The sequence below is a fragment of the Haliotis rubra genome, unplaced genomic scaffold, assembly GCF_003918875.1.
Source record: "Haliotis rubra isolate DU_JTF1 unplaced genomic scaffold, ASM391887v1 Scf11, whole genome shotgun sequence".
Classification (NCBI taxonomy): domain Eukaryota; kingdom Metazoa; phylum Mollusca; class Gastropoda; order Lepetellida; family Haliotidae; genus Haliotis; species Haliotis rubra.
Window position 1 is genome coordinate 4,772,114 of NW_025765003.1, and position 14,931 is coordinate 4,787,044.

The 14,931-nt window shown below is 40.2% G+C and overlaps 1 protein-coding gene across 1 annotated transcript; it reads left to right on the plus strand.

Annotated features, from left to right (window-relative positions):
- Positions 1-553: 553 nt before the first annotated feature.
- LOC124285596 (zinc finger protein 236-like) lies at positions 554-12,904 on the plus strand (the record flags this gene model as incomplete). Its single annotated transcript, XM_046721854.1, has 8 exons — positions 554-641; positions 5,820-6,076; positions 7,321-7,620; positions 9,464-9,600; positions 10,056-10,183; positions 12,036-12,193; positions 12,439-12,561; positions 12,725-12,904. Coding segments are annotated over exons 1-8 (1,335 nt in total), but the record flags the coding sequence as incomplete, so codon positions are not given.
- Positions 12,905-14,931: the final 2,027 nt, after the last annotated feature.

A 14,931-nucleotide genomic window follows, 5' to 3' on the forward strand; every position in this document is an offset into this window, starting at 1 on the left:
TATAGTGGAAATCAATGGCATTGTGAAATAAACTTTAAGCTAATATTGAAAAAGACGACTCATGTCAGTGGAAAAGTTGTGCCATAAATGCTTTATTTAGATCTAGTCTTGTATCAATATCGCAAGTGCGCACTTACGTGCATTCAAGTGAATTTTCAACAAAATCAGCATCTTCAATCCAAACAACTGTTTACTATGAAAGATTTGTCTGACAAGACGCCCCCACACATATTCTGTTGTCTGTGTGCTGGTGTGAAAATAGTCCAAGTGGTGATTACAACAGAATATAACATATAGGGTGTCTATTTAGTTTTTCCTTTCGTGTAATAATGCCTCTATTGTCCTTCAGGATGGAGAAAATCCTCCAGCAAGTCACGACTTATGGACATCCGCTGTAATTACTCCCCCTGTTAATTAGTCTTTACAAACAGTTAAAATCTACGTGATTAGCCTAAAGCTAAGGAACCGTGCATTGAATGAAAAAGATCCGACCAACAGTCTGTCAACATCCGGGTCACTAGCTCCATGGAGCCTCGTTATGATGTCAGCGTACTGATCACCGCCATTTTGGTTATAATTTGGCGAAAATATGTCCATAGAAGCTCATCCTGTAACCCATATACAGGTTGAAAATGTATCTGGTAAGATTAAACAGACGCAATGAGTCTTCATTTCTTAAAGTAATGAACAGTGTAATCCAAACTATGGTTGATGACCTAGTTAGAACGTGTTAATTTGGGTGTAGTTCCACAACCTTCTTACTCGCCCCGAAATACTTGGCGCAGTAATACGCTTCAATATGAGGGAAGGTATTCCTACTCCCTAAGTTAGTTCCTCGGTTCATTGTACCGCCGCGGATGTTAGCAAAATGTCCTCATCTGTATGTTATCTACCTAAAGTCAGGAATTCAATGTAAACTGTGCAAGCAGTGTCTGGGCCATATTCTTTCCTCCGACAACGAGGACATCGAGTATGAACGCTCAAATGCTTCTTGCAAGCGCCAGATTTGCCCATGTAACACAAGACATTGAAAAAGTTAATAAAGTTCCACTTGTATTACTCATATTTCGTAGATATCATATTGCTTTGATTGTCCCAAATATTTGTGTCAGAGCCATTGCCTAAATGTGTGCCTTGAAATGGCATATTGTGCATGGCTTTGAAGTCGTGAGGGGGTATAAAATTTATAAATCAATCTTTGTCAGTGTTATGATGTTGTATCTGAACTCTAATGTCCCTCACATACCTGGTGTTGACTTATTGTTGTTGTAGATGAAGTAGAAAGATTGACATTTATCATTCTGGAGTTATATATCACTTTATTTTAAATCTTCAAGCATCTAAAACCAATTTGGAGAGTGGATAAACATTTTAACTGTGAAACATTTAGGAACATTTAGCCAGTTATAATATTATTGTATTGTACCTTCACTTAACCAGTATAAAGAGATGTTAGTCTCAAGGATTTAACATGTCTCTTGTTACGATACGAAATGAATAAGTGCAAAATAAACAGATTGAGAAAAAAGTTTGAACTAAAGAGGCAAAACTATACATCTCTACTTTGTCATGAAATCTTTTCATGGGTACAATGTGTTCAGCCCATTTCTGGTGTCCCCTGCCGTGATGTTGCTGGAATATTGCTAAAAGCGGCGTAAAACCAAACTCAGTCAGTGAAATCTTTTACTTTTCCTACAAATTGTGAAGTGGAAGAACATCAAGCTCTTTTACTATTATTAGTTTAGTTATTAACACAATACACACCACAACATTCTGTGAGATAGACGCCTACTAAGTAATGTTGTGGAACAATATGTACCATGAGTTTTGTAATGTCATTTGAAGTCCAACTAAGAGTAGTGCACTGATCATGTTTATACCATGTCAATGCCAACCTGTAGGGGTGAAACGGTATGCTCTTACCACGGTACGTATTGCAGTACAAGGCCTTCGGTTTGGTATATAAGATATGATCATAATGCAGAAAATTGACGAGCCATCTGGCAATGACATGCATAGATTTTGACAAAATGATTTGATTTCAAGACATTTTAGAAAAGGTTTCAAAAGTTTAAGAAAAGGATGATATGAAAACAGAAAATACAAATTTTTGGGATTGCATTATGGTATACCTAACCGAAGACAAAATACCGCGGTTCTACTAATACCATTATAGCATTATGGCCTGAACAGTTTCTAACAGTGCTCCTTCAGTTGAGACTTATCTTGCACAAGTCACTGGGCCTTTTTGTATAAATTTACATTTTGGCTGTTTTAAAACGCATCTAAAACACCCAGGTGGTTTATGTCTTATTCAGAATATTGTAGTTTGATGGACATATAACTGCCAGTGAATAATTTCTAACTAAATAGTCACAGCAGCAGTATTCACTGAATTATACAGCATGTCACAGAGGGCTGTGTCAAAGCAGAATACAGTATTACATCAGTGTGCATGTCAGTTTCATTCTCATCTCTCTAATGGGTATGACCCGTGAAGATCCAGGGTAGAATAGGTCTTCAGCAACCCATGCTTGCCACAACAGGCGACTATGCTTGTAAGAGGCGACTAACGGGATTGGGTGGTCAGGCTCGCTGACTTGGTTGACACATGTCATCGGTTCCCAATTGTGCAGATCGATGCTCATGCTGTTGATCACTGGATTGTCTGGTCCAGATCCTATTATTTACAGACCTCCGCCATATAGCTGGAATATTGCTGAGTGCGGCGTAAAACTAAACTCACTCACTCTAATGGGTATACTATATTTCTCATTATATATATTTAAAGTGTAACAATTGTTTAAGCTTCAGATAGTCTAGAAACTGACAAAGAAGGTCAATGTATGTATATTTTAGAGTCATATGTAAGAAACCTAAAACATATTTATGTTTTAAAAGTAGGTGTCTGGATGGATCTGGTGGTGATCAGATTCTGTGATTTGGTTCCTTATGTGGATCAGTGCTCACAATATTAATCACTGGTTTGCAGGAATGCAGCATCGATCACACTAACGTACTGTTGTGCAAAATATTGACACTATGAGATTTCTCTTTGCATCATTGTGTATTGTAAATTGTGAACTGGGCACAATTGCAGACAAATGTCATTTACCATTACCGCAACAGAAAGCACTGTAAGCTTATGGTAACTCTTTTCCATTTAGACAGGAAAGATAAAAAATCCTTATCACAGGCCAGATTTAGAAAACATATCTATACTACCCATCAAAAGTTTAGACTTAAAGCTCACTATATGTTATGTATGTATGTAATATGGTTACATCGAAGATGAACTTCTCCTCTAACTTTGGGTCACCAACTGCAAACCTTATGCAGATGAATAACACGAGGATCATGCTTCAAATTGCTGGAAAGCATGTGCAAGTATCATGCATGTGAACAGCTGCATTCTGGTGTAAAGTTTTGTTAAGAAATCGCCAATTTTCGCTGAGTTTCATCATTTACTGAACTCATGACAATAATCTTTTCAACGTTACAAATTTGTTTTACAATACATCAGTTCATATGTAAACAGTAACTTTAAACAGTATGGAATATTTTGCAAAATCTAGTTGACTGAGATAAGTGGCTACATGTACACTAGTGAGTCTTAACTTATGATAGGTAGTACATGCATATTAGGCAATGATACAATTACAAATTCACATGGACACTCAGGTCAGGAAGTTTTGCTGTTTTTCTTCTTTTCATTAATTATCTAAATACCATCACCTGGGTTAAGGACAGTGACTAAGGTGGCCCAAAATGCCAAATACTGCTGTAGAACCCAACAAATCTTCACATGTGTGACATGAATCCTTCATGGGAGGTAACTCTGTATGTTAGGTTGATCTCAGTTCCAAGTAATAGGATTAGTGCAGAGAGATTTTCAAGCTTGCGAAAACTGAAACAAAAAACACTGTCAGTTTATCCTTTTTATCTCTAACACTGCCTCTCTAATGCCTTTATTCTTTATTCTTGAATATTGCTTTCTTTACAGAGCATCAAGTTGGAATTTACTCTAAAACTGAATCCAAATATTTTATGGATTTTTTTTTCACGTAACAAATATATTTTCTTATGGTTGTATATAGCTGGGTTTATGTAATCCCTCTATAGCTTTGCAAGTAATTGATTGACTTGTCAAACAACTCATGCAGAATATTTTTTAGACTCTCTGTCTTGAGCGGCTCTTGTAGGTGCACCAGAATCCTATGGTCATGGGTACAGTTTAAAGGTTTGAAGAGCAGTGTTTCACCAAATACACCATTGCGACCATAGTAGTGGTGGTGCGGACTGTAATCTTATATAAACTGGTGCTGACACCATCATCCTCCGGTTTGTCTGGTCCAGACTTCATTATAGACGTTGTGATAACACTGTAGTACTGCACACTTACTCTATTTTAGAAACAAAACAACACAGTAAGGGACGCGTAGGGATTTACGGGACTCGAATTCCTGCGTCCTATAGGGACGCAGAAAAAGGCCAAATACGTTTTGTAAAAATTTCAATAAGTTATCACTGAGTCTGCTACTAGCTTGATTATGGTATCATTCACAGTTTAATTACTGTAACAATGTGATGATCATGATACACAATACAATAACAGTAACTGAATTACAACAATGTTACAACATAGTAAATATTAATAATAATATTTAAGTGTCTGGGACCCCCATTTTGTAGTCCAGGACCCCTGAAAATTAAGAGTATGAGTCCCAGGGACCCTCAAATACAGGACTTAGGGTAAATCCCTGGACACGTCTGGCCCTATTGTCTTAGACATTGCATTTCACAATATAGAGTTACTACTAGGACTGCATGGTATTACCGGTATACCGCAATACGAATTTCAGACGATACCTATTTTAATAATTTTTCTGAGAACCGGATTATTGGCTAAAACACATCTCTTGAGTTTTTGTGATTATCTTAATGGTTTGAATTAAAATCTACATAGATTTTCATTCACCACAGATCTTTCCTTCATTTTTCAATGACAAAAGCGGCATACAGTAAAACTATGAATTGTATAAGAAAGAAACTAGAATCCCTGAGTATGCAACCTAATTTTGAGATTGCTGTTATCCGAACCATATCATATATTTTCAGGGCCTTATAATGTAGCAAATAGGATCGACATGTACAATTGGTTTCACTTACTGTCAAACACAAGTTCCCAATATATCGCAATACGGGTACCTGAATTGTAATATATTGCAATACAATTTATTTGCCAATACACAGCCCAAGTTATACCAGAAGCACAATCATGGGTTGAATCCAGCTAAGACCCAGGTATGTTTCCTGGTGTGTCAGCTCCATACCAAGGGTTTCACTACACAATAAGCGTCTAAGGTCTGCATCAATCCAGGTTTTCAACCCAAATGTAGCTGACCAGCCATTATGTAACTGGAAAAAAGTATATCATGATAAACCAGCTCACTCACTAATGGATGGGTACAATGTGTGAAGCCCATTTCTGGTGTCCCCTGCCATGATATTGCTTGAATATTGCTACAAGGGGCGTAAAACCAAACTCACTCACTCACTAATGGACCCGTGAAGGTCTGGGCTAAAATTGATCTTCAGTAACCCATGCTTATCGTAAGAGGCGACTAACGGGACGTGTCAACCAAGTCGGCGAACCTGACCACCCGATCCCATTAGCTGATATACATGTACTCCCAAGTAGACTACATTATGAAAAAATAGTTCAGGAATAAAATGTGAGGTTATAAGAGAAGTTTTTTTCTCTCATAAAAGAACCAGTTATTCCCTGTATGTCACGTTACACCTTTTGTCAGTTGCAGATTATGCCCAATATATCACCCATGCAACGCCAGTCCATGTTATGACAGATGGCGTCCCAGAGGGCGCCACCATGACTTTCATCGAGCACACAGTGCTCGATGCCAACCAGGTCTTGGAGCCACACCAAACCATCGAGGTGTACCAAGCCATTCAGCAGGGTGTCCTAGAGCAGGTTGTGTTGGAACAGCCAATCATAGCACAGATATCAAATGGTGCAGCTGATGTCCAATCAGATATCAAGCCGCCTGTTGGCAAGGTAAGCCGATTTAGACGATCTTTTGAATTATATAATTGTTTTTATTAAAGCTTCCAAAACATTTATTGTTATAATTAGTAACATGTTGTTTAGTACCTCAATACACATTACAAATTGAGCAGCATTATGTAGTTTTGTAATGAAATTGTAGAAAGTCATTTCATTTGAGCTTCAGTTTCCCAAGAATGGAGTAATTTAGGATAGTAGAAAATTGGTACTAAAACACATTTTCACGTAAAAAAATCTCTTTGAGGGGATATGATATCAGCAGCTGGAAAACAACAATTCAACCACTGGCCATTTTCCATGTTAGCACCAATGAACATGATGAAATTTATTTTTGTGCGAGATTTTTTTAATGTAATGTCATGGAAAAGTAGCATAATTCCCTGGAGAAGACAATAGGGCTGGTTAAAAGATCGATAATCGGAAATATCGTCAATGGGAATTTTTTTTAATGATTAGGGACCGTTCATAATTTATGGCTAGGGGGGTGATGATGATTTTAAGGGGGGAGTCACCCATTTATTCTGGGGAGCTAGGGGGTCATCAATTTTGTACACACATTCTAGGGGTCATCAATTTTGTACATGAAAGTATGTTTAAATTTATGCTTAGAAATTAAAGGAAGGGGAGGGGGGATAATTGATTTTGTACATGACATGCAGGAGGGGGGGGTTCACTTATTTTGTACATAAATTTTAGGGGGGTCATTCGCATTGTACATGCTTCTCCATAAAAATCATCATCACACACACTCACACACCCTAGCCATAAATTATGAACGGTCCCTTATCGAAATGAAATTGTGTCATTGATAATATTGTACAAAAGCTGTTGTGATGAAATAGAGTTTTCACTAGCACAGACAATGCAGAAAGGTAGGTTTATATTTATAGGCTGCTTCTAAGTTATGTTCAGGACCATGATTTTGTTAGTCATCCAAGCCTAAATATGTTACCATTCACCAAATTTTGTTAAATATTTTTATTTCTTTCAGATTTTTAAAAACATTTTGCTCAAAGCTACTTTTGAAATATACAGTTAATGATTACCGATCTCTATGATCTTCATTAATAGCCTGGCCAAGAAGTATATGAAAAGTAAATTGTCAGGCAAATAATGTTTGAACGCCACTTTTTATTGCAGGAATAGGAATTTGAATGTTGTTTAAAATTTCTAAATGTGACTCATTCTCAGACAGAAGATACAGATGATTTCTGCAACCTATTTATCTATTACAGGGCCCATTCAACTGTGAACTATGCGACAAGATCTTCAAGAAATGGAACCAGCTGCAGCGTCACATGAAATCCCACGATGAGGATAAACCATTTCGATGTCTACAGTGTCCTGTGTCTTTCAACATGGAGGACAACCTCATCCTCCACCAGGCCACCCACGTCGCGGAGAACGGTGTCCCCACATGTCCGGAGTGCAACAAGAAGTTCTCACGGGTTGCCAGTCTCAAAGCTCACATCATGATGCACGAGAAAGAGGAGAACCTGATGTGCCCAGAGTGTGGAGACGAGTTTAGTGTACAGGTATGTAGGGCTACCACTAGCTTCCATCATAAAGTTACATGTTAGAATCAGCCTTCAAACCATGCTTGTGGTAAAATGCAGCTAACAGGATTAGGTGGTCTGACTACCTCACTTGATTTGTGCATGTCATCATGTCCCAATTGCATGTGAGGTGTGCAGAGTTGTCTCCCTTTTCCTTGATGTACCTATCAAAGGTGTGACTGAAAGATTTGCCATGAACTTAACACTTGCTTTGTCATGCCCATACCACTGCTCTCAGGTTTCATGACAAATCCCATACTCACCATTATTTTAATGAAATTCTGATCTACAGGAACGTGAAAGCCAGTTCTTCCATAGTGTTTGTATGGTCATTACACTAAAGATATGCATTGATGATTTACTTTACGTGGCTGTCCCATTCTTTCCAACAGACATTAATTTGATTGGTTGAGTGCATGGGTTTTGCAATTCAACAATGAATCCAGTGTCTTTGAGCCTTTTTTCAGTTTGATAGCATAGTTTCGTGTAATAGTTAAAGTGTCCTACTTTCATAAGCTTATTTTGGTATCAGTTTCATATGATCATTTTGGTGTCATGCTTTCATGAGATATTTTGGTGTCATGCTTTCATAAGATATTTCTGGTGTCATGCTTTCATGAAATAATTTCTGGTGTCATGCTTTCATTAAATCCTTCTGGTGTCATGGTTTCATTAGATCTTTTTGGCGTCCTGCTTTCATGCGATCCTTTTTGGTGTCCTGCTTTCATTAGGTCCTTTTGGTGTCATGCTTTCATGATATCATTTTGGTGTCATACTTTCATAATATTATTTGGTTTCATGCTTTCATGAGATCCTTTTGATGTCATGCTTTCATGAGATTATGTGGTGTCATGCTTTGATGAAATATTTCTGGTATCATGCTTTCATGAAATCATATTGGTGTCATGCTTTCATGAAATCCTTTTGGTGTCATGCTTTTGTGAGATCATTTTGGAGTTATGCATTCATGAGATCATTTTGGTGTCATGCTTTCATGAAATCATTTTGGTGTCGTGCTTTCATGACATCATTATGTCTTCCTACTTTCATGGCATTATGGTGTCCTACTTTCATGGTAGTATAGTTTCATACAATAATTTTCTTGTCATACTTTTATACTATTATGTTGCTAACATGGTTTCATACTATCAACATATTACATCAGAACATAATGTTATAAAGTTATGTTCCTCATGGTAGATCCAAGTCTAAAGGACCCGTGAAGATCCGGGGTAGAATAGGTCTTCAGCAACCCCTGCTTGCCACAAAAGGCGACTATGCTTGATGGCCGACTAAAGGGATCGGGTGGTCAGGCTCGCTGAATTGGTTGACAAATGTCATTGGTTCCCAATTGCGCAGATCGATGCTCATGCTGTTGATCACTGGGTTCTCAGGTCCAGACTCGATTATTTACAGACCGCCGCCATATAGCTGGAATATTGCTGAGTGTGGCATAAACCTAAACTCACTCACTCACTCCAAGTCTAAAGAATGAGACCCTTTAGATTATTGTCTCTCTTTGTTTGGCATTGATTTGGATCCCAGATTCATGGAAAATGCTCCATGTTTTTTCTGCACCAAACTTGCATCAACATCTCTTGCATCAACATGGATATAAAAGGCAACTTGACTCTCTCAACTCATGAAGACTATGAATTTTATTCAATAGATAAACATGAATGGTATAGGGAAGCATGTGGTTGGGGAAAAATATCAGCGCCTTGAGCAAGCAATAGTTGCCTGGATATGTGCGCTATATAAGTATCCTGTAATAATAATAATAATAAAGTTGTACTAGTGTTGTTGCACCATGTGATTTCAGAGTCAGCTGGATCGACACATGCAGGAACATCGAGAGGAGCACGAGGGAGCAAGACGGCACGCCTGTCGGCAATGTAACCAAGACTTCTCCAAACTGTCCCTCCTCAGGGAACACATGAAACAGCATTACAAAATCAAGTATGTCAGACACAATACGCTTACTTGTTGTTTCTTCTTGTCAGCCTGAAAGCACATGTTGTATTTACTAAATCTCTTTTTGTTTTGTTTTTGAGAACCTTTCCGGTTCATGCAGATTATATATTGTTTAAGGTACTGTCACATTATTATCATTTTGTATTGCAATGGAGATGTGTCAATGGCATAATGTCTTCTTGCATTATTATAGATCAAGGTTTCGTGATTTTAGAAAAATATGAAGAGCAGTTGATTATGAATACATGGGTTTACATGTTACAGGGCATCGTATCCTCTTTAGGATACTGTGGTACTGGTAGAAATGGTTCAATGAACCAGTGCTCAGTGTCAGGCTCATCGATTTGACTTGACAGCATGGGATATACGTCAGAATGTCATACAAACAGGATGTTGAATTATTTGGATTATATTAGGTGATTTTATGGTGTTGCTTACAGGGCATCTCTGTCTCATCGGACATACAAGAGGAACATTGATCGCTCTTCCTTCCATCATAAATGCAAACACTGCACCAAGACATTTCAGAAGCCCAGTCAGCTGCTGAGACATGAGAGAATACACACAGGTAGGTTACTGAGACGTGAGAGAATACACACAGGTAGGTTACTGAGACGTGAGAGAATACACACAGGTAGGTTACTGAGACGTGAGAGAATACACACAGGTAGGTTACTGAGACGTGAGAGAATACACACAGGTAGGTTACTGAGACGTGAGAGAATACACACAGGTAGGTTACTGAGACATGAGAGAATACACACAGGTAGGTTACTGAGACATGAGAGAATACACACAGGTAGGTTACTGAGACGTGAGAGAATACACACAGGTAGGTTACTGAGACATGAGAGAATACACACAGGTAGGTTACTGAGACGTGAGAGAATACACACAGGTAGGTTACTGAGACATGAGAGAATACACACAGGTAGGTTACTGAGACATGAGAGAATACACACAGGTAGGTTACTGAGAGGGCGTGAGAGAATACACACAGGTAGGTTACTGAGACATGAGAGAATACACACAGGTAGGTTACTGAGACATGAGAGAGAATACACACAGGTAGGTTACTGAGACGAGAGAATACACACAGGTAGGTTACTGAGACATGAGAGAATACACACAGGTAGGTTACTGAGACATGAGAGAATACACACAGGTAGGTTACTGAGATGTGAGAGAATACACACAGGTAGGTTACTGAGACATGAGAGAATACACACAGGTAGGTTACTGAGACATGAGAGAATACACACAGGTAGGTTACTGAGACATGAGAGAATACACACAGGTAGGTTACTGAGACGCGTGAGAGAATACATACAGGTAGGTTACTGAGACATGAGAGAATACACACAAGTAGGTTACACAGAGTACACACAAGCAGGTTACTGAGACATGAGAGAATACACACAGGTAGGTTACTGAGACATGAGAGAATACACACAGGTAGGTTACTGAGACATGAGAGAATACATACAGGTAGGTTACTTAGACATGAGAGAATACACACAGGTAGGTTACTGAGACATGAGAGAATACACACAGGTAGATACTGAGACATGAGAGAATACACACAAGTAGGTTACTGAGACATGAGAGAATACACACAGGTAGGTTACTGAGACATGAGAGAATACACACAGGTAGGTTACTGAGACATGAGAGAATACATACAGGTAGGTTACTGAGACATGAGAGAATACACACAGGTAGGTTACTGAGACATGAGAGAATACACACAGGTAGGTTACTGAGACATGAGAGAATACATACAGGTAGGTTACTGAGACATGAGAGAATACACACAGGTAGGTTACTGAGACATGAGAGAATACATACAGGTAGGTTACTGAGACATGAGAGAATACACACAGGTAGATTACTCAAACTTGAGAGTACCAGTGAAGATCCGGGTTTGAATTGGTGTTCTTATGCTTGTCATAACAGGCGACTAACAGGTTCAGGTTGTCAGGCTCGCTGACATGGTTGACACATGTCATCATATACCAGTTGCTCAGATTGATGCTCATGATGTTGATCACTGAATTGTCTGGTCAGGACTCGATAATTTACAGACCGCTGCCATATAGGTAGAATATTGCCTAGTTAGATAACAAACTTGAGAGAATATATAGAGGTAGGCTACTGAGACAGAATGTACATGGGCAAAGTGGTGAGATGAGAGAATATGCTCAGGCTCGTGAGACACAAGAAAAAACACATGTGACCTCCAGAGCCTGAGAATGCTCATTGATGCTGCTTTTACACTAGAGAATGCTTTAATAGTGTGTTGTTACCTATTTTCAATTCACACCAACAAATAAGTTATACTTATTGGTTTGTTAAATGTGACTCTCTGTGTAATATATGTATCTGATTAAATACATGACTTTTCTTGTGGGATTGTTTAGGTGAGCGTCCATTCAAGTGTAAGATCTGCAATAAGGCTTTCAACCAGAAAGGCGCACTACAGATCCACACCAGCAAACACACTGGAGAGAAACCTCACATGTGTGAGTTCTGTCCCATGACATTTGCTCAGAAAGGAAATCTGAGAGAGCATATACAGGTATGGAAACACAGCTGTTGACACATGGTGGAAAATGGTTTGTAATGGTGCTGTCAGCACCTGATTTGTTTGTCCTAGACTTGATTCTTTAAAACCAAATCATATAGGTTGAATATTGCTGACTGTTCACATTCACTCATCCTATTTTGAGATTGCCAAGGCCATCTTTCTAAATGTAATTCATGTGAAACTGAACCGTTGAATTCTTGCGAGTTCAAATCATAGTTAATTCCTTGTTTTTTCAGCGTGTGCACAATATTGCCAAAGACGGAAGTCGACCAGCATTTGAGTGTGAAGAGTGTAGCTGTGTTTTCAAGAAACTGGGGAGTCTCAATGCCCACATCAGCAGGGCACACTCTGACACATCGGTACGTCCTGAAAGTACCCGTTTCATTGCCATGGTTGTGTGTTGTTTGTGAGAAGCTTGCAATAATTTTCCTCATATAGAAACAGATCTGTCTGATCTGGAATGATTTACAACTGACTTTCACATTTGTAATACAGACATTACACAAACCATGATCTGTTTAGGACTTGCCAACTCAGGTAGAGGTGAGACGAGTTGGCGTGGAGGAAGCCAAGAGTCTCAATGAAACTGTTATACAACAACTCCTGGAGCTGTCGGACCAGGCCGCTGTCATGGACGGCACCGATGACGAGCAGGTCCAGGACCAGGACATACGTCAGAAGCAGGTGCTTGACCAGGACCAGGTGAGAAATTGGACATACACCTAACCAATACATATTTTTCTTATCCTGACTCATGTTTATTTGCTTGTCTTCTTCTTCTGGCTTAACCTAGTGGAACACTTGTATCTCCCAATTGAAGTTCCCTTCAATAAAAAATCACTCATTAGTACTGACCACGAAGTTACCTCCCTTCCACAAGCTGAACGAGGGCCACCTGAACCCATGTGCCTCACTCTCTCCTTCTTCACCAGTGAGCAAGACGTGAGAGCACCTGTGTCTCCCCTGCACACTATATCCTTTATTTATATTTAGTTTGTTACCTCTTATATTCATCTATAGAGGTGTAACTAGTATCATTATTCAACATGCATTGATAATTATTCGTGTTTCTGCTGCTTGATTCACGGTTCGCCGCGGTTGCTCAGCAGTTTCATGCTAATAAAAATCTGCACTGTTTGTAAATTACGCTACTCTGCTACCGATCCACATTTAAAATGCCCTAGTTGCATTACTCCATGTTCTATTGTTTCTCGTTGTAAATTATATATTAATTTACCAATTTCTGCCTTTGATAAATATTTATGTTCCGCTTTTGAGACGGAAGGCAGATAAATCTCGAAACAATCTTCAGTCATGGCTAATAGATCGGAGTCAGATATATCCTGAGTTACCTTCGGGATAAGCGGGACGAGTCCGCTATATCTAGAAGTTTACCTGCTTCCCAGGACGCTCCTTCATCACAGTATAAAACTAGAAGAACTTCCACGCCGTCTCAACGTGATGCTCCGAGCCCCCAGGTCTACAGCCTCGCCAAAGGGAAATCCACGAAGACTACTAAAAACTTTGCTTCTGATATTCAGAATTATGTTTATATGATGATGACATTTCGATTATCATTCCAGATGTATGTCATAAGAAGTGACCAGTACGGCTACCGCCACTTCAGCGCAGATCAACATGCAATCAGAGATGCCTACGCTGACGCCGGAGATTATAACTGAGGGTCCCGCCACTATCACAGAGAGGACACCCTCAACGCCAGCGCAGACCATCCCAGACGACCTGGTCAACCAAATCATGAGGCTGATGGAAGACCGCTACGGCTTACAGAGGCCTCAGAGCCACGGGCCCCAGAGCCCACCCCATACTAAGTCATACAGGGCCCCAGAGCCCGCCTTTGACTTCGCGTGAGGGCCCCTGAGCCCATAGACGCGCCTCCGCTGAAGGGCAACCCTGCCCGAGTGAGCTCTTTGCATAAGGTATCCCAGGCCGCCCGAAGGAGCTAGAGTCTGACCCTTTGCAAGAGGCTTCAAGGAGAAGGAGTGCTTCGCCTAGCACGCACCTTGTCATGTATGTAAGGGCGCTCGAAGCAAGCACTCATATGTCGGATCGACACTGACTTCCAGACATTCGCGCAAAGACGCCAAGGCTAAGTGGTTCTACAACGCCTAGAAGACGCGCTCGCAGCAGCCCTCAACGCTCGAGAAGCCCAGAGCGCCGGGCGGCCATCACCGCTCTCAAGCCCACAGTTTCCGCTAAGGATGATGTCTTCCAAGGTCTACATACACTAGCCAATCGCCAGTCCGTTTCTCCTCAGTCCTCACATAGATCTTCTTACAGATCGAGGGTCTCGACATACCACCATACGCCAGAGGAAGACGATGGTATCATTTAAGATCGGACTCTAGACACTTCGCTAAGGAAGTCCCAGGTCGCCTCCGCGAAGGAGCTACAGCCTCACCAATTGAGAGGGACATCGCGAGGAGAAGGAGCGCCACGAGCCCACACCCTGTAGAACACAGAGGTCGCTCGCGCGGGCAAGCCATATATTGATCGGACTCTGACTCGATACTTTCGCGAAGGTCGCTAAGGCTAAGTGGCTCCAAGTCTATTTCACCCAGAAGATCTAGAAGCGCTATTTCGAGATTCGCTAAGTCCCCCGGCGCTCGCCGAGGAAGTCTCCTCCAAGGTCTCCATATACTAGCCACTCGCCATATATAGCCACTCGCCAGTCCGCTCAAGACATCACATGAGTTGTTTATCAACTG